Here is a 23,512-nt window from a genome sequence, read left to right as displayed (position 1 = left end):
ATTTGTTTAACAGGGCGAGGTTCTTTTTTTATACTAAAGTCAAATTTCACAATGAGTCGAAGCAGAAAAAAACAAAGAGATCCTCTAAAACGAGCACATTGCTCCGGACATGATTTATTTTTTGTTCCATTTCCCTCAGAATATTTCCTCTTTATGATTTCAGTTTGTTTTTAAAGGTCCTGATGAAAATGCCCGTGTTTCCATCACAGCCTTCAGAGTCTCTTTGGCACGGCAGAGTGGTGAGACGAGCGCTGCGTTCACATTTCTTCCAGGGGTTTCAAACCAAAGCTTCAAACACATGAAGCTTCGGACAGATTTAGAAGTCTGTTTCTTTTTGTTCACATCCTGGTTCCAACCAGGGACGAGTCAGACTTCAACTCACAGTTCCAGGAGCAGAGCGCTGCTGTCATGTTGTTGTCGTCAGTCTCCTTCAGTCCATTTGAATCACTGTGCGTCGTGATGAAGGTTCAGATCAGTCTGAACCTTCCTGGTTCTCCAAGATTGGATCTGAGGAAACATCCATAAAACAATGTTGAGTTTATTTGCTGTTAAAATGCAAAGGCAGGTGTGTGTGTGTCTGTGTGTGTTACCTGTCAAAGTGCTGCTGATGTTGGGAGCTGACACAATCAGCACAGTGCTGCCAGATGTTATCCCAGAATGCACCACTGGACCCTCACCAGAGGGGGAGCTCATCTCCTGAAACACAATCCCACTTAAATAACCAGAACGATTCTCAAACCTCCTCCAACATGAACGTTCTATATCACAAACCTTGTCAGTGAAGCTGTCTGTCATTGGCTCCTGTGTTTCCGTGACAACGCTCTCTGAACTCTCCAGGAGACATGTGGCGTTGAGGGTGTTTTCCTGCCCCTCTGTCTCCACGACCAGCTGTGATTGGCAGAGAGGGTCGGAGGAGGCGGGGTCAGAGGTGACCGTCTGGATGATGACACCGTCGCTGGAGCAGAGGCCGTCCGTCTGAGGAGGAAAATACAAGAACGGGTTTACATCTAAATAACATCACAGACCCGGGGCCGAGGATCCAGGGGCCCGAGGTGGGAACTGACTTTTTTTTTTTTTAAAGCGAATATTTCAAACTGACCGACAGGCTGTGAAGGATGATGTGTTCGTGCGGCGACGGAGATGAGCCGGTTGTCAAGGTAACAGTGCCGTTACTGGACAAACTGAGCGGGAGACCCTGGCCGGCGGAGAGGCTGAGTGGCAGGCCCTGATTGGACGTTGTCTGGAGGTAGTAGGTCCCCGGGGTGCCGGTGGGCTGCAGGTGGAATGACTGAGGGGAGAGAGAGGGGGAGAACGGAGTGAAGATGAAGAAGAGTCAGAGGTTAATGTACCGTCTTGTTTCTACAGAGACAAAGATCTTACAGGCAGAATCTCGAAGGTCTGCAGGGCTCCTGTGTTCAGGGTGATGGTGTCACTGTCGCCGGCTGCTGCCGATGAATCTGCAGCTGAAAGAGAAACAAACAAAACTCTTATTCTCATCATACAAGTGCAGCTGACGTCATCATGAAGTCTGTGAAACCACTTTACTGTTGAATCAAAAACCAAACAGATGTTGCGGTGAGTCTCACCCAGATGTGTGATCTGCAACGGGATCTGCAGCGCTGCCACAGAGCTAGGGGCGGGGCTGCCGCTCTCATCCAATCGGGTGAGGCGGATCTGGAGCGAGGAGGAAGAGGAGGAGGAGGGACTCCCCGGTCCGGATCCTGTCTGTTGTGACGACTCCATCACCTCCTGGAGGCCCTTCAGTAGGACTGACACACACACACACACACGTTGTATGTTTTCTGTTGTTCATTACAAGAATATATTCTCAAAGTGTTCAAAGATTTAAATGCATTAGGATTCAACTCAATCAGAATAGAGGCCTTTATGGGCCCTGACTCGGGTGAAAGTGCATGTGTGTGCGTGTTCACCTATGAAGGGGATGTCCTTGTGATTGGCTACTTGTCTCTTGATGCTCCACCACTTCGATCGCAGCCACTGAGGCGAGCGGACGCTGCTCCACCCGCCTGCAAGATCCTCCCACTTGATTTCATTCTCGTCCTCCACCTCCAGCTGCGATATCCTGCCACATGTGGTTTCACGTTTACAGTCACGTGTGGTTTATTCTTGTGTGAGTTCACACGCCAACACAAACAGGACGTACCTGCGTACGAGGTTCAGGTCGTCCTCCTTCGCCCACTCTGTTCCTCCGCTGTGTTTCCAGTTCAGGTAATTCAGCCATTTCGACCTGCACTGCTTCTCTGAGCGTGTGCGAACTTGATCGGCGACCGACGCCCAGGACACGCCCCCTGTGACCGCCGACCCCGGCGTCACGCCCGCCATCTCGTACACGACCTCGGCCAGACGTCGTTCCTCCTCCTCGCTCCATTTACCTGTTTGAAAAAGATTATAAATACATAACATGTTTCTGCAGATTCACACAGGAACTGATCACAGTGTGAACTGATGAATCAAAGACCCCCCCCCACCCCCTCCCCAGGTAGAGCACACACCCACCTGTGTTGCACGTGTCCTTCATTAGTCGGCAGCGGTCTTTGACAGAAGAAGCGCTGCGACCCAGAGCCGCTCCGATGGTCGCCCAGTCGTTCCCGTGTTTCTGCCTCAACCTGAACACGTGGAGCACACGTCAGATAAACACACAAGAACACAAAGAACACACAAAGGAACTAATGTGTGATTCTTTTATTTCTGTGTTTAAATGTTAAAATAAACACAAAGATTTCACTCACGATTTCAGCTTCTCTATCTCATCAGGCGTGTACCTTAAAAAAAGCATTAAAATTAACACTCTTATATCTTCAGGGTCAGTTTGGGGGTTTGTGTATATTTTCTCCCGGTCCACTCACTTGCCGACGTGGTTGCGGTTGTCGTACATCCGCAGAACTCGCCTGTAGACGGCGAACAGCGGCCTGTTTAACCCCAACGCCACAGAGCGGTAGAAGTCCTTCCTCTCCTCTTTGGACATCTCGAAAATGATCTCGGCCGGGTCTTCGATGCCTCGGTCCTGAAACAACACAAAGACACACTCCAGTCAAACTCACACGTGTCACACGTACAGAACAAACAACAAAACACAGACAGGAAGTAGCGTACCTTCACGTATCGGTCGATGTTGCTCATCAGGAGGTCGATCTCCTCTTTGGACCACATGCCCTGTTTCCACTTGTGACCTGAAGAGGAGATCATGTTGAAAACATCCTTCACAAGAAAGATTATAAACTTATTTGTTTTGTTCTCAGTTTCAACTTTAGGTTTTTTAACGATATCTCCAAAACTAAAACCACACAGATTTAAAACTGACACTTCTTCTCTGATCAGAAGTGGAAATTAACCTTTGTTGGCCAGCGTGTCTTTGTCTTCTTTGGTTGTGAACCAGGCTTGACTGACAGGGGACACCTCTGACTTCTGATTGGACAAGAGAGACTCATCGTCCTCCTGCAGAATCTGAACAAACGCAGAGAAATCTGTCAAAACCAGAGACTTGACGACTCCTAAAAGTGAAGCCAAAGCGTCTCCATTAACCCAAAGTAGACGTTAGAAGTTTCTATTCTGCAGATGAAACTTCCTCCCGTCTCAGAGAGACATGGACGCAGAAAAAGGAAAGAGGTTTGAACTCTACCTGGATCTGAGCCACGCCCTCCTCAGTGAGGTCACTGTCTGCCGTGGCCGTCATCGTCACCTCGAAGCCTTCGTCGTTCTCCGAGACTGTGGAGACAACCGAAGAGAACGTGTTACAGCTCCAGAGACAACATCTGGTGTCGACTCAGCAAAGATTTAATAGCATAAAAATGTATTTTTCCAATAAATCATCAACAAATATATAAATCTGCATTAAAAGAAGTTGTTTGTCTCACTCGGTAACGTGACAACAGAAAACTGAGGTGCGCCTGCGTCGTCCTGCTCTTCTGTGGAGAGACGCAGCTTCTTCTCAAGGGGCTCCAAGTCCTCATCTATACACACACACACAAAAGCAAATTAACACATTCTTCACTATCACATGATCACAGTGAATACAATATTTTGTATTTAGTGTGTGTCTGTGGACCCACCATTGGCAGGACAGTGCAGTATGATGCTTCCATCACTGTCCTGAGTGAGAGTGACGGACTTGACGGTTTCTAACGTTGCAGCGTCGTCGTCTGCAGCAGAACTCATCCTGCGGCTGCTCACACATAAAACACACACACACACACAGTTTAAACTGACACACACACACAGATTAAACGCACACACACTGCTCGGTCAGTCTCAGGTTTGTGTTGTTACTGTCAAAGCGCGTCATAAACACCTGAACATTTCACTGTCAAGAATCGTTGACTAGGTCATTTTCTAACTCATCAATTAATCAACTTATCATCTCAGCTCCACTCTGTGAATCATTTGTCTTAATTTTGCTGCAAATTGGTTTTTAAACAGACCAAAATGTGAAATACAGAAATTGTGCATGAGGCATGCTTATATAGAAATTATGGATAATTAATAATAAAGATTATTGTGTTAACTGTGATTAAGGCAGCAAAACATATTTTATATTATATAACAATAGTATATTTGGTTGTATGTGTTTAAAACACAACTTTTCATTTATAGTTATTTATAAAAAAAATTAATTGTCAAAACTCAAAAATTCCTTCTGATACAAGACTGCAGGCGACACCCTGACCTGGAGGCGTAAGAAATAAATCATCACTCTGAATAATCAAGACTGTGAAGATGTTTATTTTCCCACTTATACAAAATATACATGATTATATTTTATTGAACATCAGCGGTCAAACAGAAAAAACCTTTTTGAGGACTGAAATTAAACATGTCTATTTAAATTCATTCACATTTTGTCAGTTTAAACATTTTTAACTTGCCCAAACTTTTTCACACTATGATGAAGAGACGATAATAAAGTTTATTGTGCTTGATGGACAGTTTGAGCCGAAGTGAACCAGTTCTAATAGGTTTTAACACAAGTGAATATTAGTTGTGTGTTTATTGTTTGGCATCAACAAGACTAATAATGTGAATGTGAAAGAAACTAAAAAGGAAACATGGACGTGAAATGAAAAGAGCTTGTGATGAATTATAAGTTGATTTGATTAATTAAAAGATGATTTGATCAAAACACTCAAAACCATGTTTCATCATAACTGGTCAGGAATACACAGACTTGTGTTCCAGTGTTTGTTTCAAATCAAATCAGCTTTAAGTGAATAAAATCACTTTATATGATTATGTTTGTGACTTTCACACACAACTAGAATCCACTTGAATTCAACGTGTTCCATTAAAAGTGGTTCAGTTTGAAGATTGTGTCACAAAACGCTTCTTATTGAATCCTGTGTAAACATCTGAACAATCAGGAGCATGAAGAAGTAAGCAGTGAAACGAGATTCTGTCTTTTCTCCGTGTGATGAATGACAACAGGTGAAAACACTGGCTTCCTCTCCTGTGGAACCTCGTTTCAAATCTGCTCCATCACATCCCAGTGCTGCTCCGGGTTCGATTCCACTCTTGTTGTTAAATGGACCAGTTTGTGAACCGGGTTTGGTTCGAGCCCCATGTTTGTGTTTGTGTGTGTGTGAGCAGCTCGAACACACACATTAAGTGTGTGTTTGTGATTTACGGTTCTTTCTTTATACCTCTATCACTTAATGGGAATCGAACCTCGCGTGTGTTCGTGTTAAATCGACGCTGGCAGCCGATGCTAGCGGTTAGCATGCAGCTAGCTGTTAGCACTCAGCTAGCTGCATGCTTACAGCTAGCATCGCCGCTAAATGCAGAAACTCTCCGGCGCCATGTTGCTCTCGAGCCGCCGGAGCTGGTCGCGTGCGTTGCGGGGATCTCACGCACTTCTCCCGCGGGCTGGACGGGTTTTTGCGGCGGGGTCTCCGCACGCGGAGCTTCCGCCGCCGCCTCCACCGAACACAAGCGGAATTTAACTTTAGATCGTGGTACTTACTTCCTGTTGTGGGTCCGGGGACTTGGGTGATGAACAAAGTACCAGGATGGAGGCTGAGCGGCGCAGGCCCGAGCGGGCTGCCAGGTCAGGGCCACTTCATGGGTCACATCCGCACAACGGCTGCTTCTGTCCACACGTTCAATATCCAGATTCACACCGGGGATCTGAACCCACAGCAGTGTTTAAAAAAATAAAACAGATTTACTCTGTTGCATTCGTTTGTATTTTGTATAAACACTTTAAACATGAACACACTTTGCCATTATGTTTCGAACTGTTTTCTTCGAATCAATAAGAAAATCCAACGATATTCTATAATAGCAAAGACTTTTCGACTTAATTTCTATTTATTTTCATGTAAATAATGCATGTGACACATAAAATGTTGTTAGAATATATTCATACATTTGTTGAATGAACTTTATTTCAGTTATTTATACAGAATATACAGTATGTACACATATCCTATCTTAATGTGTATACACAACAGGGGCGTCTCCTGGTACAGGCGACATAGGCAGTTGCCTTGGGTGAAAAATGCCAAGAGGGCGGCACGAGAGACTGAATTATCATGACGTGACACATGCAATGTAAAACAATATATTAACGTCACACCATCATCCTCTAACCCCGGGACGCACCGGAGGTAGAAGCGCCGCGAAAAGCGGTCCGCCTCATTTCCTCGCCCATGTTCGCATCGGCAGCGTAATGCCGGGAAGAACCGGGAAGCGCCGCGGCCACACACACACACAAGCACATATCTCCTATGGGGGGAGGGGGCGGCTACAGGCTTGCGTAGGTCAGTCACCTGTGAAGACCAGCATCATTTACCCCTGAACAAGCGCGGCAAAATGCGCTCCCTGGGCCGCATGGATGAGCCAGGCCCACGCCACTACGCTGCCATGGGTGGAACCAGGACACCAGTGGACACAGGAGCTGGGTCCGAACTCATGGGTAAGTTTGGCAGGCTGTCGTGTTGGCAGGACTTCAACCACCTATTCATTGCACAATATCTAATAATTAGGGCTGGGCAAGTTAACTCGTTTTAATCGAGTTAACTCATCACTTGAGTTATCTCGCATTAACTCAGGTTTGATTATTTATTGTTTTATTGTGAAAGTCAGGCTTTTATTTTGTGAAAGTCTGTTGCTGACTGCTGCGGAACAGGAAAAAAGAAAATAATTGGCGGATAAACAACCATGGATAAGGGTACGGAGCTTTTACATGGCCATTTTCATTTTAAAGATCTTCCAGACGGCGGAGTCGACAGAACCAAAGTAATTTGTAGCCACTGCCAAGGTGAATTTTCTTATCACCGGAGTACTTCCAGTCTAAAATATCACCTAAATGCAAAACACACAGTTGATATCAGCAAATCACTCAACGAAACAGCGAGCAGAGCGAGGCTTCGGCAGACTATGTTAGACGCAGGAAGGAGTATACATTTTTCATAACGAAGAGGATAACATTAATGCCCTGGCAGTGGCATTGAGCTTTAATTTTGTATTTGCTTTGATAACATTGTTAAGTTGAGATTTACACTGAATATTTTATTTAACTGCTACTGTATTAAATGCTGATGTTAAAAGTGTTTGCACAACAAATTTTATGGCACTTTCGTTCATATGGCAGAACATTGAAAATAAAATTGCGCTATACACTACTTTTTAATTCATTATTGGATTTTGCGTATACAAATGCGATTAATCGTGATTAATCAGGGAAATCATGCGATTAATCGCGATTAAAAATTTTAATCGTTGCCCAGCCCTACTAATAATTTGTCAATTTAAAAACAAAAATGAACCATAACCATTTCAAATTAAATATATTTAAAAAGTTTTTAAAATTAAATTAAATAAAAAATTAATAAAATTACATTAAAAAAAAAAAATACTGCGCCCGCACATCCTGCGCAGAAACCCATTGTGCACATCCTGCGCAGAAACCCACTGCACAGGAATTGCACGTGCAGTTTTTTTGATTTTTTTAATTTAAATTTTTTATTCATTTAATTTAATTTAATTTTTCTTTTTTATATTTAATTAATTTAAATTTACACAGTGTAATATATTTTGCAATTAATAGGTGATTGAAATCCTGCTAATTTTAAGAGTTGTGTATACAACATGTAATCTATTTTATTTTCAGCTGTCTTTTCAAATTTCAATTTGATTTATTTATATTTTTTTCATGTAGCACAATTTAAAACAGAAGACGAGGATGTGGTTCAGAGCTTCAAGGAGACTTTGAGCTGAGATGTAATAATTCTTCTTTACTGTAAAACTTTTTTTAAACTATCACTTATTACTATTGTTCATTTTCATTTTATCATTTTGTGAAGAAAAAAGGATAAATAAAATAATATCTGCTTATCTGGTTTGCGTGAAAGAGTGAAACCTGGCAACCACTCTGTCTGCTCCTAGAATCCGTCCGGGCAACAATTTGTAATATTTAACCATTTATTTATTTACAGTAGCTTAAAAACTGAGAGTTTGAAATTTTAAATGAAAGTTTAAATGTTATAAATGAAACTGAATCAAATGTAAAAGACATTTTAGCTCAACAACGCCGAATTCTCTTAAAGACAACATCGGTTCCCCATATTTTTTCCAGCCGGACCCATTTCAGTGACGGACTGAACATTGAAGCTGCTCAAATCCAAACATCTGCAACATTCGTGAGAAACTGCTGAGAAACATGGAGGAGAAACCGACCCGAGTGTGAGTCCCTGGCGTGTAACGGGACTTTACCAGTAGCTCTGCTGGTCCCAGTGCATCTGTGCTCAGGGACTGGCTTCCTGCTGGTGTGGTTCGTGTTGTGTTGATGTGAAATGTGCATTAAACCATGTGTGTGTATGTGTTGTGTGTGTTTGCAGTTTGGCCTGTGGAGACGTGGGGGGGCAGCTGAACGCAGTGTTCAGTCGCGTGCAGAGCATCCAGAAGAAAGCGGGACAGTTCGATGTGAGACTTTTATTCTGAAACATCTCGATAATTCATAGACTGATGTTGTTGATCCATTCTCTTGTATTTAATTGTAGAGTCGTGCAGACTGCTGCATGCTTTTACTTTTGTAATTAACATTTAACTTATTTTTACCCTTTTAGTCTCAGACGTTTCTGCTTTAAAGGTTTTTGAGGGTTCAAATGTTTCTGTTCAAAAGAAAGTTTTATTATTTTCTTTACACAACAGTTTGTACAGGAAGTGCTCAAACTGTTAATTAACCAATTAATCGACTGACTCATATTAATGACATTTTCATTCAAAAATCAAACATCATGCGTGAATTTTCAGCTTTTAATGTTAATAATCTTAACATAACATCTTTATTTTTAAGTGTCACTTTTCTCTTCCTGTCGATATTGACAGGATCGAGTTTAAAGGCTCGTCTCTCGCTACTTCAGCCAACCAATGAATGAAGACGATATCTGCAGGTTGATGAAAAGTAATAGTAAAACTGATTATTCCAATAATAATAAATTCTGAATTTAATTTCCCCCCAGCTGTTGTTGTGCGTCGGAGAGTTTTTCGGAACGACACCAGAGGCCGAGGCCGAGTGGCAGCTTTACAAAACTGGAGCCAAGAAAGGTACAAACATCTGGATGGAACAGCTGGTTCACCACTGACAGGTTCCACTGCCAGTCTGTCAACACTGTGAAGTGTGGCCACATGGGGGCGCTGCTAGATTAATCATGTCTTCTGTCACAGAGATTAATAATGAGTCTCTGTTGACCTGTGATAGATTAATGAGCCTGATCATCACTGATCAACAGTTATTGATTTAGTTAATTGGTGAAATATGTGTTTCAGTAAGATATCGTGTTCTATGGGTGAGACAGAAACTGTGGAGAGAGTCAATTTAAAAGCATTTTATAATAAAATATGATTATTTAATGTTATTTGTATTCATTAAAGGTTATGTTGTGGTACCATGAAGCCTGAGTCATGTGACCATAGTGTTGAATACATGCAAAAATAAATTAAACACAAAGAAAAGTTAATTCCAGCGTCACATGTATAGACAGTAAAACAGTTAAAAACAGGCTGATACAGTTTAGATTCCACTCTTGATTTTCAGTTTCTTTAATCTGTGTGTGTCGTTCGCCCTCAGCTCTGATCCACACCTACGTCCTGGGAGCAGCGAGTCAGGAGACGGCGAAGAAGTTCCCCGGCGCTGACGGCTGTGAGCTGGCTGAAAACATCACTTATCTGGGTGAGAGTCTGTGCACGTGACGGACGTCCCAGGTCCATATGAAACAGTGGAGGGACAGAGAAGTGAGGGGGAACATTAAAGGGACATTTCATGAATGTGGCTCTTGTGGAGAATTTTAATTCAGTCACATTCAGAAACACGTCTTCTCTATTTCGATCATTTACATCTTTTCTTTCTATCTTTCTCTGTCAGAGTTTCCCAGAGATTCAATAATAAATCAATTAAAAAACACTTCGATCAAACTCCTGATCATTTATTTAAAACCTAAAAGAAATAATACGTACAAGACAGTTTAGTTTACTGCTAAAACTGGGATGTTTTGATTTGTGCATTTAAAGTCTCCGTGTTGAAACATCATTCATCGCTGTGCGTCTCAGGTCGCCGTGGCGTGTTCACGGGCGTGTCCGGACTACAAATAGCCTACGTCAGCGGTCGGGAGGCCCCCCAGGAACCGGCCCCGGCTCACTGCTACACCGCCAAAGACCTGTCGGCTCTCGTAGCTCCGCTGACCAGCAGCTCCAAGTTCAGAGGCGTCGACATCCTGCTGACGTCACAGTGGCCACGAGGGGTGTGGCACTACGCTAACAACCCGGTAACCAGGAATTCATGTCCAGAATGTTTATTGATCTCTGATTGGATGAAAGCTGCATTTAAGGGATTTGATCAGAGTTGACTTTTCTAGAATCAAGAGTCTTAAACCTACTTTAATTTCTTTTTAGAGAACTTTAGTTTTTACTGAGTGTCGTCTACAGATGAAGATGTGTGAAGTGCCTGAAAGCTCCAGTGCAGCTGTTGATATGGATCTGGTCTTGTTTTGTTCAAAAATTGAAGTTTTTGTTGGTTTTGTGTGTATCTGTTGCAGGAAGTGAACACAAAGTTCTGTGGAAGCAGCTCCGTCGCCAACCTCGCAGACAAGCTGAAGCCGCGGTACCACTTTGCTGCACTAGAGGGTGCTCACTACGAGAGACTCCCCTACAGGTAAACTGGATTAATATCAAACACAATGTTTATTGTGCCCCTCAGGGTTTTAATTCATCGTCTGGAGGACATTTCGACATTTAATCGGATAATGACAATAAACCAGTGGTGGACACGTCCTGACTGATCGTCCTGTGTCGCACTGTGTGTGTCTGTGTCACACTGTGTGTGTCTGTGTCGCACTGTGTGTGTCTGTGTCCTCAGGAATCACCTCATTCTCCAGGAGAACGCTCAGCACGTCAGCCGCTTCATCGCCCTGGCAACCGTCAACAACCCTGCTAAAAAGAAGGTTTGTGTTATATACAGTAATATTAGCTTTTGTTCTTGCTGCACCATTATTATGTGTGCGTGTCAGTCTTTAAAACTGTATGTGTGTGTCTGTGTGTGTGTCTTCAGTATCTTTACGCCTTCAACATAGTCCCCATGAAGAGCATGGATCCATTAGAGATGGTGAAGCAGCCTCAGGATGTGACAGAGAACCCGTACAGACGCGTCCCGAAAGACAAGACGGAGACGTTGAAGACGGGCTTCAGCGTCGCCGAGGAGGAGGTAAGGTGTGCGTCTGTGTGTGTGTGTTTGTGTGGACATGTTGTTCTCAGACAAAATAAGAGACGGGCCAAGCACAATAAAGCAGCTCTTTGACGTGTTCATATTAAACCTACAGCCTATTCTTCTCTTTTCTGTATGTCATTTTATTTTGAAAACTCATCCCTGTATCTACTTCCTGTCGTGTGTCCAGGAGCCGGCCCCCCAGTTCTTCTTTGACCTGAGCAAGAGCCAGGGGGGGCCTCATCGGGGCCGCGGCAGGAAACGACATCTGGACGGAGACGGACGAGGACGGGGACGAGATCAGCAGCACGATGGAGACGGACACCAACAGCCGCGAAGACACCGTGAGTCCAACCGGCTGAAAACAGGAAGAGACAACCTGCCGCGGCTCCTCCAGAGACCCTCATGTCTTCTTCTTGTGTTTGTTGTGTGCAGCTCAGCCCACTGGTCCGTGCTGGTTCTGTCTGGCGAGTCCTCAGGTGGAGAAACATCTGGTCATCAGCATCGGGTCACATGTGAGTTTCCAGCCCCGGTGCTTAGAACATGGTGGTGGAGACCAAATACAGAGAAAACAGACACACAACAAAATCCACATGAACATAGAACGCTGCTGTGAAGTTTCTAGGTTAATAAATTCTACACTTTGTAACTTAACTTAATGTGTTTCAGTGCATTTCCAGTATTGTGTGTCTATAAAACGTTATGATTGTGTTTGCAGTGTTACTTGGCTCTGGCCAAAGGCGGCCTGACCCCCCATCACGTCCTGATCCTGCCCATCGGCCACTACCAGTCTGTGGTGGAGCTGAGCTCTGAGGTGGTGGAGGAGATGGAGAAGTACAAGTCGGCCCTGACGAGTTTCTACAAGAGCAAAGGCGAGCGCTGCATCGTGTTCGAGAGGAACTACCGGAGCCAACATCTGCAGCTGCAGGTAGGAAACACCACAAGACCAAATCCAACTGTTAATGTTTATATGTCTTAAAGTCGCAGAGCTCAGTTAAGACACAAACTGATGATAAACAGACACACAACGACCACAAAAAGATGTCAAACAACATTAAAGAGACACACAATGACTGAAGAGAGAAGTGAAATGACCACAGATGGAATCAGGAGGAGGAACAACTATCAGAGGCAAAACGACCACAAAGAGACACACAACGACCACAAAGGGATTGAAAACAGTGATAAATGGACAAAACAAGTAAAGATAGAAGTAAAAAGACCACAAAAAGATGCAAGGAAACAGACACACGAAGCTAAATATCTACACACTGACACAGTACGACCACAAAGAAGCAAATTGAAAACAGAAGTACACAACAAAGATGTAAAACAATAACTAAGAGGCACAAAATTATTGAAAACAGAAGGAAGACAACAGACTAAAAAACTATGTGACCATGACATGTTTTTGTGTTGTTGTTCAGGTGGTCCCAGTGCCGCTGGACCGCTGCACCACCGACGACATCAAGGACGCGTTCACGGTCCAGGCTCAGGAGCAGCAGATGGAGCTGATGGAGATTCCTCAACATACCGAACTCAAACAGGTACACAAGTGAACACACAACTACACACATTGCACATCCTGCAGACTGTGTGTGACTCTCTGTATATTTGTGTGTGTGTGTAGATTGCACCTCCAGGGACGCCGTACTTCTACGTGGAGTTCGACTCGGGGGAGAAACTCTTCTATCGCATCAGGAAAAACTTTCCTCTGCAGTTTGGAAGGTAAACAATCACTCACCGATGATTCAGACGTAAATTTAACGTCTTCTGCTTCTCTCAAGCTTCATATTTTCATATAATTCATACAAACTACTACACAACCGCGTCCCTCTCTGAACACAGGGAGGTTCTGGCGAGCGAGGCGCTGCTGAACATCCCGACCCGAGCCGACTGGAAGGAGTGTAAACAGAGTCGAGAGGAGGAGGAGGCGAGCTGCCAGCGGCTGAGAGACGACTTCAAACCGTACGACTTCGCCTGGGAGGACTAACACACACACACACACACACAGCACTGACATGAAAGTGCTGATTGAACTTCTCATTGTCCCCCAGATGTCAAACGTTGTCTTTGATTCTGTTGTTTTAAACAAGTTTTCTTTTTTTAATGATGATATTGGACGGTTGCTGCCGATGCAGCGACAAAGGAATTTTGAGTTTCATGAGTAAGATCACAAAAATCTCAGTTTAAAGTTTGTTTGTTTTTTCAGATGCAACACATGACTTAAGAACTTCAGTCTCTTGTCTATGGAAGTGAAGAGGAAATAGAAAAGTTGAGATTTTAGTTACGGACTAAACACAGAACCTCACTGTTGGAACAGAATTTGTTTTTATGTCTTTCTTACTGAAGCGAGTTTCTCAGTTTCTGAAACTCAGTGAATTAACTGTCAACACAGTTCAAACACAATAAAAGTTCAACTTTTCTACAACTTCATAGTCTTTTTAACTCAGTCTGGTGAAACCGGTTTTTAAATGGATATCTTGTATTTTGTAAATGAGCTTCAAACATTAAACTCTTATTTTGGGCTTGTGGCGTCGTGTTGGTCATTTTCATCTTGAGGTTCAGATCAGGTTCGATTCCCTCAAATTCATCCGTCTGCAGTTTGTAAAGTTACAGGATTTAAAACATTTGTTCTGATCCTGTGACTTAACTCATCGTTTCTTCAGTCTGAACTTTACACAACGAAAAACATTTGACTCAGTTTAACACATTAATTCATTTATTTGGCATCATATATATTTAAACTGCATCAGTAACATCTGGTTATAAAACTCCTCAGTTATTTTATTAAAAAAATAAATCCAAGCTTCAAACATGCAACTTCAAAATAAAATACCAGTCACACTAAGATTCTGTTAGCTGCAAAACAAAAGACCCGAGCTCGTCACAAATCTCAGACTCTGGGCAGCAAAGTCGGATCCTTCTTTTTACTGTCTGCTGTTTGCTGGCTGTTAAATTTGTCAAATAGAATAAAAACGCATCTTTTTACTTTGGATACAAATATAATCTAAAAATCAAAGTTGCTCGGGCTCCGCACGGTCACAGCTGGTCATCCTGTTCGAACCCCGGCAGGAAACAAACTTTATCATTCATATTAAACTGTGTGAAGCGGCAGGCGAGTTACAGATGGAGCGTTTGGTTCCTCAGACGAAGTCTCTGGATCTCTTGAGGGCGCAGCAGAGCATCATGCTGAAGATCATCCCGAAGATCTGCAGAGAGACGGAGGAGCATCGAGTGCACGAGTCCAAGTAACACCAGAAAATGTTAACTGTTTTATATTGTAAATGATGAAATGATACATACAAGACCTTATATCAAATAATGTATAAAAGTTTGTCAGAGACTCACCATGATGACTCCGATGCCGATGCCGACTCCACCGATGATGTGTAGTTTGGTGTTGAACATCTCGTCGATGGCGTTGGGGCAACTCTGACGAAGAGCAGAGAAATGACAGACGTGAGTTCAGTGCAACGGGAAAACCAACCCAGCGACAGTTCGGATAAGATCCAGAAACGGAGCCAGAACATCTGGAATACGAAGGCGACCATCTTGTGCCGATGACGTTGTGGAAGTGCTCGACCAATCACGAGTAAGGCTCGTTTGTACATCATTACTTCATTTAATAATTAAAACCAAAGTTATCAGTGTGATAATAAACTAAATAGGACAGAAAACATCTTTGACAACTGCCACTTTGATTCTAATGACGCTTCATACATTCCTCATCTTGTGGGAAATAAAAACCTGAAGTTATATTAACTCCCGACAGTTAATGAGCAACAATAAACAGTTTGAATGTATCTTTAGGCGTGGCGTTACCGTGACGACGAGTGCCTCCTTGTCAGGGCAGGTGTCTTTGGCCGCAGCGATCACCGTCCCAGTCGGACCACAGCAGTTCAACTGGGATAAGGACACAAGGGGAAATATTTCAGGTCACGTTACATGAAGATTCCTGATACAGAGCCCAGTCAGCAGAGTTTTTAAATGTTAATAAGATGTGTTGAGGTTTGTTCTCACTCCAAAGTGGATGAGGCGCAGCGTCTCCTTCAGAGCTTCTTGTTTGGTTTGTACGTAGTTGGAATAAGTCTGTTTATAAAACTCTGTGACGTCCTCCACCACCTGAAACACAAAGAAAACCAGTAACACAAACGGTTTAAATCACAGACTCACCACAACAATGAGATAAATATGTGTGTGTGAGTGTGCGTGTGAGTGTGTGTGTGTACCCGGTCTTTGTTGGAGAGGCCCCAGGTCCCAGCAGCCACCTCCACGGCGAAGATGATGAGCAGGAAGAGGAAGAACTGAAAAAGAAAACGAGGTCCTGATGCTTTTCTGTAATCAAAGCTTCTAAATGACGAACTTCACCAAACAGAAGCTGATTGTCCCGATTGAGTCAGTTCGTCTCGTTCCCTCCGACACAGACACGATGACTCACCAGTCCCAGCATGCACGGCGACTCCTTGATGGCGCCGCAGCATCCGAGGAAGCCGACGACCATCATCAGAGCCCCCGCGGCGATCAGGATGTACACACCTGCAACAGCAGCAACCTTTCATCAACAACAATATCTTGATATGACAAATTATCACATTCAGATTATAATAATTAATATGTGACCCAACTAGAATGTGAAAATGAGACAGAAAAGGATTTTTTTGTGGATTTCTAACGAACCACTGGGGAGAAAAGTGATTTAAAGTCTTCAACAATGATCCAACGTTGTCATTGTGGCTTCATGAGCGTGAATCATAAACGAAACATGAACAATAACCACAGCACCGATGTCACGAGGAAATCAGCCACACCACCCAGAGAAAATCCTCCTCCACTGTTCTCAGAGCTGTTATTAAGATGTTTGTCATTTCAGACCATTGTCGCCTCGCTGCCCACTTCACTTCTCAGTTTGATGGAGGAGCACAAAGAGAGAGGAGGGAGCCGCTCTGTCTTTCTGAGACAAAGACGTCCCTGTCCTGCACAGAAGAAAGACGTCAGTGTGTGTGTGTGTGTGTGTGTGTGTGGACGAGCTCAGTGGCCTCAGTCGACCTCTGTCCAGTCGGACCCCCCCCCCTTTGACCACGCAGATCTAATCAGTTGATCTAAATAAAGTTACTTTCTGTTCTCAGTAAACCAGATGGATCTGGTTCAGTTTTCGAACAAGGTGCAAGATGCTTCACTAAAACTTTATCTCAGTTCTTCCTGTAAAGACTCACACCTTTCAGCCACAAACCAGTAACAGATTCATAAAGCATTGAGGCTCTGACAGCATCTCACAACCGCTCAAACCTGAAAGGTGTCAGAGCAGCACTTCCTGTCGACTGCTCTTTAGACATCATCAGCTGCTGTAAGAACCAGAGCAGTGAGGGCTGTGCAGCATGGCTTCACATGACTAAGATCTTTGGAAATTAAATTGGCTTTGTCACCAGAACTCACCAGTGAAGAAGACGGTGGGCGAGTCTTCTCCTTCAAACAGTCCTGCCGTCCTGGAGTCAAACCGCAGCCACAGACCCACGGCCAGGACTCCAGAACCTGCCAACTACAGCAGAACAGACACAGGTTCACTGATGCAGGAGGATTCCAAAATTAAATGATATCCTACGTTCAGACAGTTAAAATCAGAGAAAGAGCCACAGAAGTCATGTGCAAAAGAAAAGTTTATCTTGGACGACCTCGGAATTGTTCATATTACCCTATAAACAACCTTGACCTTTGACCTCAAATCAGTTCCTTTGAGCCACATTAAAACTTTGCACCAGATTTGAAGAAATTCCCTCAGGATTCCTGAGATATTGAATCAAACCTCGACTTTAACCTGCACTGAGGCAGAACATTAAAAGTTACAAAGTGAATGTCGCTTCGGCAGCTTCTGTCAAAGCAGAGAAAAATACACGTATAAAATAAATACACTGTTACTATGCTACAGTCAAAATGTTGCTCGAGAAAATGAAATGAAATGTTTTAATAGATTGGTTATGTAAACATTTTGCCTTGTTACGGACACTTCCTGGTGGGGGATGGTGAGCCCCCCCCCCAGTATCACTATAGTGTCAACCGAAGACAAAGAGGACGACTGAGTGATGGACTATGACGATGCAGTGAAACACTCATTGACCTCAGACTCTACAGAACCATTAGCTGCTCAACCACCACACACATGAATCATTCTGGTTCTTCTGAGGTTCTGCAGCTTCTCTCTGTCACACAGAAGATCTTTGATTTATCCGAGTTCTCTCTTGAAAGGAAATGAGACTTTAGGTTTGAGAACCAGGAGCCGAGAGCAACGACCTCATGAGTCTGAGGTTCAGGGTTTAGAACAAGGTGTTTGTGTCATCGTCACTGAGGCTCCACACACAAACAGTCATTAAAGCACAAGTGGCTGTAAACAGGGGAGATCAGTAATAACACAGGAGGCAGCAAATCACTCAGATCATTATCTCAGTGTCTCAAGACTTTGGAACAATCAGTTTCCATCAAACAACTTTTCACTGAGGAAGTAAAACTGATTTTTATTTTATGTGAAAATGTCTTAGCATGCAAAGTTTGTCTTTTGACTCCAGCCTGAAAATAAGCACATGTCTGTTTAGCAAGTGGTTCTGCGAGTCTGGATCTGACGTCACTTCCTAAGGAGTCGCTGCAGCTCAACAGGTGATTTCACTCTAATCAGGATTCTCGTTTCAGACGTTCATCAGAGAATCTCACGTGTTTATCAGCTTCTGTTTGGAAGGAAAATTAAACTTCAAGTCAGAGTTTGAACGTTTATTTCAGCTAATGTTGAAGTTTTATCTAAATCATGTTTTTTCACAAGTTAATTCAAGTCAGAACAGAAATTCTGCTTCTCAGCTCAGACACTGAGTGAAGGATTTACATTTAAAAACTCATTTTCAAACTGCTCTGTTTTGAAATCACTGGTTTCTCCTTTGCTCCTCAGCCTCTGCTCCTCAGGTCACCTCCTCTGCTCCTCATGCCACCTCCTCAGTGTCAGTTCAGTGAGTACGTACCCAGAAGAGAAAGTTGAAGGCGAACAGCAGGTATTTGATGCACTGAAGTCCTCCCATGACTCTGAGCTCAGGATTCAACACAGACCTACTGTCCTCTGACCGACACTCTACACAACCTGCGGCTTTTTGTGTGTGAGCCACACCTCACCTGGTAATGTAAGCAGGTGAGGGGGGGAGGGGTGGAGAGAACAGCTGGAGGGGGGAGGAAGAGGCGGAGGAGGAGGAGGAGGAGGAAGAGGCGGAGGAAGAGGTGGAGGAGGATGAGGAGGAAGAGGTGGAGGAGGAGAAGGAAGAGGCGGAGGAGGATGAGGAGGAAGAGGTGGAGGAGGATGAGGAGGAAGAGGTGGAGGAGGAGAAGGAAGAGGTGGAGGAGGATGAGGAGGAAGTGGAGGAGGAGGAAGAGGAGGAAGAGGCGGAGGCAGAGGAGGAGGAAGTGGAGGAGGAGGAAGAGGTGGAGGAGGAGGAGGAAGAGGCGGAGGTAGAGGAGGAGGAGGAGGAGGAGGAACCTTCTCATAGGAGCAAAAACCTGCTGATTGACACGATGAGTCGCAGCTGAAAGTGATTAAACTCTAATTGATCAGTTTATTAATCAAACTGTAAAACTGTTCAGACTAATGATTCATATCAATTTATTACTATCAGATTATCTATGAACATATTTATCAATGTTTATAAAATTATTTAATAACCCGATTATCAAACAATAATCCAACAGAGAAATCGCAGGATCAGAATCTTTTGTTTAATTTCTTCATTCACATCATATTTGTCTCTGAGCTACTGAAGCCTTATCTCTCTACCTCCATCCATCCTTCCATCCATCCCTCTCCATCTCCCTCCCTCCATCCCTCTATCCCTCTCTACCTCCCTCCATCCATCCCTCTCTACCTCCCTCCCTCCATCCCTCTATCCCTCTCTACCTCCCTCCATCCATCCCTCTCTACCTCCATCCCTCTCTTTCTCCATCCCTCTATCCTTCTCTACCTCATCCCTTGCTACCTCCCTCCATCTCTCTCTTCCTCCCTCCATCCACCCCTCTCTTCCTCTCTTCCTCCCTCCAACCCTACATCCATCCCTCCATCCCTCTCTTCCTCCCTCCATCCCTCTCTTCATCCCTCCATCCCTCTCCTCCTCCATCCCTCTCTTCCTCCCTCCATCCACCCCTCTCTTTCTCCCTCATCCTTCCCTTCATCCCTCCATCCCTCTTCCTCCCTTTCTTCCTCCCTCCATCCCAGTCCACATCCAGACTCTTAGAAATCGCTTAAAAACCAGGAGCATAAGAGGAGCTGGAGACAGAAGAGAATATTTAAGGAGAAACTATAAAAAATGATAATAAAATCAAAACTTAATGAAAAAGAATAACGAAGCAGGAGGAAGACAAGTTGAGCTGAGTACCGCCCCCTATTGGTGGTTTTCTGAACCGCTGAAGAATCTGACAGATTCAGTGCATCAATGTAAAAGAACAGAAACAGATATTTAATTCAGAGATATTAATATTACTGGTTATTTAAATATTTTTAAACGTTTCCTTCAACAGCATCCTATTATCCACAAGCTTTTGATGTCTGGTTTTAACTGGTTTAAACCTTATATATACAGTCTATGGTTTAAACAGATGGTTTTTATTTTTGTCTTATTTCTAAATTGTTTTATTTTGTGTTGTTTTATTCCCACGTGTTTCACAACGCGCTCTGTGACGCTGTTTGTGTAAAATCAATAAAGTTTCATCGTTATTCATCAGTAGAATCACGTTCAAACACAAACAGCTTCCGTTACTGAACTCCTTTGAAGAATCTCTGATTTTAACGTTTCTTTCGTTGAAGCCCAAAATACCTTCAAAAGTAAACATTTCCTAAGTGTTAAATTAAAATAGCATCAAGTTGTTCTTTAATTCGGGCTTCAGAATAAATGCCCATATTGAATAAATGACACTAATTTAATGAGGATATAAAGTGTGATGTATTAAATGTTGAAACTCACCCAGAAGACGAAGTTAAATACGAACAGAGCGTATTTAACACACATTTCCGCGCTTGACAGAGCCGCCATCTTCTCTGCGTCTGTTAAACCGATTAATAAATGAACCTGTTTGTGGTTTGATTTGATCCGGAGTCAGTTCGGTTCCGTCAGCTCAGCACAGACTCGTCCCTTCGGCTGAGTTCGGTTATGTTCGTTCGGCTCCGTCACAATCAGCTGTTGGGAGGAAACTGATGATGAGGAACTCCCACAGAGAGAAAAGAGAAACAGATTCATCTCTCTCTCCTTTTCTGTCTCTGCTCGTTCTCCCTTTTCTTTTGTTTCTTTAACCTTTAGACCATCTACAGAAGTTCTGATTCTCCTTCTTCTTCATCTTCATCTTCATCTTCATCTTCATCTTCATCTTCTTCTTCTTACAATTAATATTATTATTATTATTATTATTGGCAATATTAGTGGTGAGACAGACAGACAGATAGAAAGATGCACAAAGAGCGAAGAAGCAATAAAACAGATACGAAGAAAGCTCAAAATAGAAATTAATAAACACAAACAGTACTAAACACTGCACATGAGTAAGTGACACAGTGAATTACTAAATATAAAAAGATCAAATAAGCCAAGAGACTAAATAGAGGAGATGAGAGACTATGAAGAGACGCGTGTGCAAAGCTGCAGTAGCTGTTTGCATTTTGTAAGGGAAATGTAATATTTTGACCACAATATGATCATGTTAATTTCCCCTTTGATTGATCATGATATAATCTCATACAATGAAACCTTGATCCTGCTGTATCCTGTTCTACTGAATGAATCTTGGCCTGATTGCTTTAACTAAGGCATTGTTGTTTAGATTTCATCAGAAGATCCCGACCTTTGACTTTGTAACAACCAGAGTGGGAGGGAGGAGCCAAATGTATAAAGACAAAGAACTGTTTCCCATCGGTGTGCATATTACAAACTAACCTTTGTCATATGCACCATGCTCTGAGCATTAAAGTGTGACAATACTGTAAGAGAATTGTGTCTCGTACCTCGTTGTTAAGGTGGGATTGTAGAAATTGCCACGACAACTTAAAAACAGAGTGATGATGTGTGAGGGAACATGACAAAAGTAAAAGATGAATATAACTTGTGTGTCTCTCTATAAAGTTTACAACCACAGAGTCAGAAGAAGTTTGAGAGACAATTAACTAATTTATTATTATTATGTTTATTATTATGAGTCTGGATCAGTAGAAAGTTTTTCGACTAAAAATGTTTTATTTAATTTGTTTTCCAACGTTTGTCTCATTGTGAGTCTGAACTTCAAACCTCATCAACAAACCCAACGGTCAAACCCAACCACAACCTGTCACACTGACCTGTTTGTTAGTGTGAGTGTGTGTCTGTGTGACCATGCTTTCTGCAGAACAATGGTGACAGTGTCAGTCGACCCACAACTGCTGCTCACAGCTGCACAAAAACACACACAGTGAGGATGAGGATGATGAAGGAGTACAGTGCACGTGAGTAATACATCACAGTGACCACAGCAGGACGATAAGGACCAAAGCAACACAAAACGACCACAAAGACACACAATATGACCAAAAATGATGCAAGAAATAACTGCCACACCAACAGTCGTTTCCTTCAGGGTGGTCTCAAGCTCCTGTGTAGAAGGTGTGAGGGAACATCACTCTCCTCACCACGACTCCATCCTCTGAGGGTGAAGATGTAAAACACACACACACACACAAACACACACACACACACACACAGTGGACAGAGCTGAATATCTGGAGTCCAGAGTTTTAACTGAGCTGCACAAGAGACGTTAGTGTGTAACACAACAACACGACCTCACAACCGTCACACTGTGTTTGTGTGAGACGGCGTTCATCGTTTTTACAAAGCTCCCCTTCAAAGCTCTGTGTGTGTGTGTGTGTGTGTGTGTGTGTGTGTGTGTGTGTGTGTGTTTGTGTGTGTGTACGTGTGTGTGTGTGTGTGTGTGTGAGAGGAAGATGAGGCAGAGGAGGAGGATGAAGCTTCACATTTTCCACATTTCTCCAGGTTTACATCAACCACAACCAAATCAAACAATGATTTATTCATTTTTTGATTCTGCAGTGATTCAAATTAAAGTGTCTTTATAATAATAAATATGATCTAAATTTACAATGTGACACTGAGGTTCATGTAAATCTCCTATTACATTTAAAAAAAGGGGCAGTGAGATAATTTGCACTCTACAGCCCTCTAGTGGTGGGACGTGGTAAATGCAATAACACTGATCTCTATATGATCCAACTGTGAATATATTTTTATGATGAAATAAAATGATTAACACATATTTGTATTTGTTCTGATTTAAATAATAAAACCTGTCCACAATTTAATGTAGTCGACCTCTAAGGAAACATCTGACTAACATGTTCTGATGGAATGAAATGTAAATAGCATCTAATAATGTATTTATACTCTTGTGCGTTTACTTTTACTACATGTAGACAATAGTTTGTCTGTACTTTTGCACAGTAAGATTTTAATTGCAGTACTCAACTTGTAGTGGAGATCATTTATTTTACTGAAATAAGTGATCTGAATAATGGAAATGACGAATCTGTGACACTGGAACCAGTTGATTATCAGTCAGATTGTTTCTTCTCTGGTGATGAGATGTATCGGACACTGACTCCAAACCCGTGTGGGAAGAGACTGGAGACATTTCTTGACAGAAAGATGCACAAAACTACAACAAAGAGACAGAAAATGACCCATGAAAAAAAAACAAATAACCACAAATGGACACAAAATTAGTTTTTCCATCAAAACTTGT

General features: G+C 42.9%; 3 protein-coding genes across 3 annotated transcripts; 1 reads left to right on the top strand and 2 right to left on the bottom strand.

The window, feature by feature from the left end:
- Positions 1 to 80: 80 nt before the first annotated feature.
- Positions 81 to 6,025, bottom strand: dmtf1 (cyclin D binding myb-like transcription factor 1). Its single transcript, XM_061074149.1, has 17 exons — positions 5,975 to 6,025; positions 4,071 to 4,183; positions 3,876 to 3,971; positions 3,641 to 3,726; positions 3,354 to 3,465; positions 3,115 to 3,191; positions 2,868 to 3,025; positions 2,751 to 2,783; positions 2,518 to 2,627; positions 2,165 to 2,393; positions 1,932 to 2,083; positions 1,587 to 1,769; positions 1,381 to 1,463; positions 1,100 to 1,288; positions 772 to 975; positions 591 to 696; positions 81 to 507 (listed from the first exon to the last, which is right to left on the bottom strand). The coding sequence occupies exons 2-17, from the start codon at positions 4,174 to 4,176 to the stop codon at positions 473 to 475; spliced, it is 1,959 nt and encodes a 652-aa protein (XP_060930132.1). The 5' UTR covers positions 4,177 to 4,183; positions 5,975 to 6,025; the 3' UTR covers positions 81 to 472.
- A 2,594-nt stretch (positions 6,026 to 8,619) lies between these two features.
- cwf19l1 (CWF19 like cell cycle control factor 1) lies at positions 8,620 to 14,144 on the top strand. Its single transcript, XM_061075083.1, has 14 exons — positions 8,620 to 8,697; positions 8,853 to 8,937; positions 9,477 to 9,561; positions 10,085 to 10,186; positions 10,564 to 10,778; positions 11,049 to 11,164; positions 11,369 to 11,453; positions 11,561 to 11,713; positions 11,904 to 12,057; positions 12,149 to 12,228; positions 12,432 to 12,641; positions 13,141 to 13,260; positions 13,344 to 13,441; positions 13,562 to 14,144. The coding sequence occupies exons 1-14, from the start codon at positions 8,675 to 8,677 to the stop codon at positions 13,704 to 13,706; spliced, it is 1,671 nt and encodes a 556-aa protein (XP_060931066.1). The 5' UTR covers positions 8,620 to 8,674; the 3' UTR covers positions 13,707 to 14,144.
- Positions 14,145 to 14,859: 715 nt separating this feature from the next.
- On the bottom strand, positions 14,860 to 20,763 carry LOC133010644 (CD9 antigen-like). Its single transcript, XM_061078244.1, has 8 exons — positions 20,695 to 20,763; positions 17,150 to 17,252; positions 16,155 to 16,252; positions 15,946 to 16,020; positions 15,737 to 15,838; positions 15,539 to 15,619; positions 15,065 to 15,148; positions 14,860 to 14,925 (listed from the first exon to the last, which is right to left on the bottom strand). Exons 1-8 carry the CDS (start codon positions 20,761 to 20,763, stop codon positions 14,860 to 14,862), a joined length of 678 nt encoding a protein of 225 aa, XP_060934227.1.
- Positions 20,764 to 23,512: the final 2,749 nt, after the last annotated feature.

This window comes from Limanda limanda, chromosome 1 (genome assembly GCF_963576545.1).
Source record: "Limanda limanda chromosome 1, fLimLim1.1, whole genome shotgun sequence".
Classification (NCBI taxonomy): Eukaryota; Metazoa; Chordata; class Actinopteri; order Pleuronectiformes; family Pleuronectidae; genus Limanda; species Limanda limanda.
Note: the sequence above shows the minus strand (reverse complement) of the source record. Positions and strands in the feature narration are given on the sequence as shown.

Excerpts from the sequence above, each read along its gene's own strand:
- dmtf1 (XM_061074149.1), bottom strand. The coding sequence starts at position 4,176 with ATGAGTTCTGCTGCAGACGACGACGCTGCAACGTTAGAAACCGTCAAG. Across the intron at positions 3,026-3,114 it reads ACATCGACCGATACGTGAAG|GACCGAGGCATCGAAGACCC; the intron begins GTACGCTACTTC and ends GTGTTGTTTCAG. Across the intron at positions 976-1,099 it reads TCATCCTTCACAGCCTGTCG|ACGGACGGCCTCTGCTCCAG; the intron begins GTCAGTTTGAAA and ends TTTCCTCCTCAG.
- LOC133010644 (XM_061078244.1), bottom strand. The coding sequence starts at position 20,763 with ATGGCGGCTCTGTCAAGCGCGGAAATGTGTGTTAAATACGCTCTGTTC. Across the intron at positions 17,253-20,694 it reads TATTTAACTTCGTCTTCTGG|TTGGCAGGTTCTGGAGTCCT; the intron begins GTGAGTTTCAAC and ends GTTCTGCTGTAG. Across the intron at positions 14,926-15,064 it reads TCGGCATCGGAGTCATCATG|ATCTTCGGGATGATCTTCAG; the intron begins GTGAGTCTCTGA and ends GTCTCTCTGCAG.
- cwf19l1 (XM_061075083.1), top strand. The coding sequence starts at position 8,675 with ATGGAGGAGAAACCGACCCGAGT. Across the intron at positions 11,714-11,903 it reads TCAGCGTCGCCGAGGAGGAG|GAGCCGGCCCCCCAGTTCTT; the intron begins GTAAGGTGTGCG and ends TCGTGTGTCCAG. Across the intron at positions 13,261-13,343 it reads AACATACCGAACTCAAACAG|ATTGCACCTCCAGGGACGCC; the intron begins GTACACAAGTGA and ends GTGTGTGTGTAG.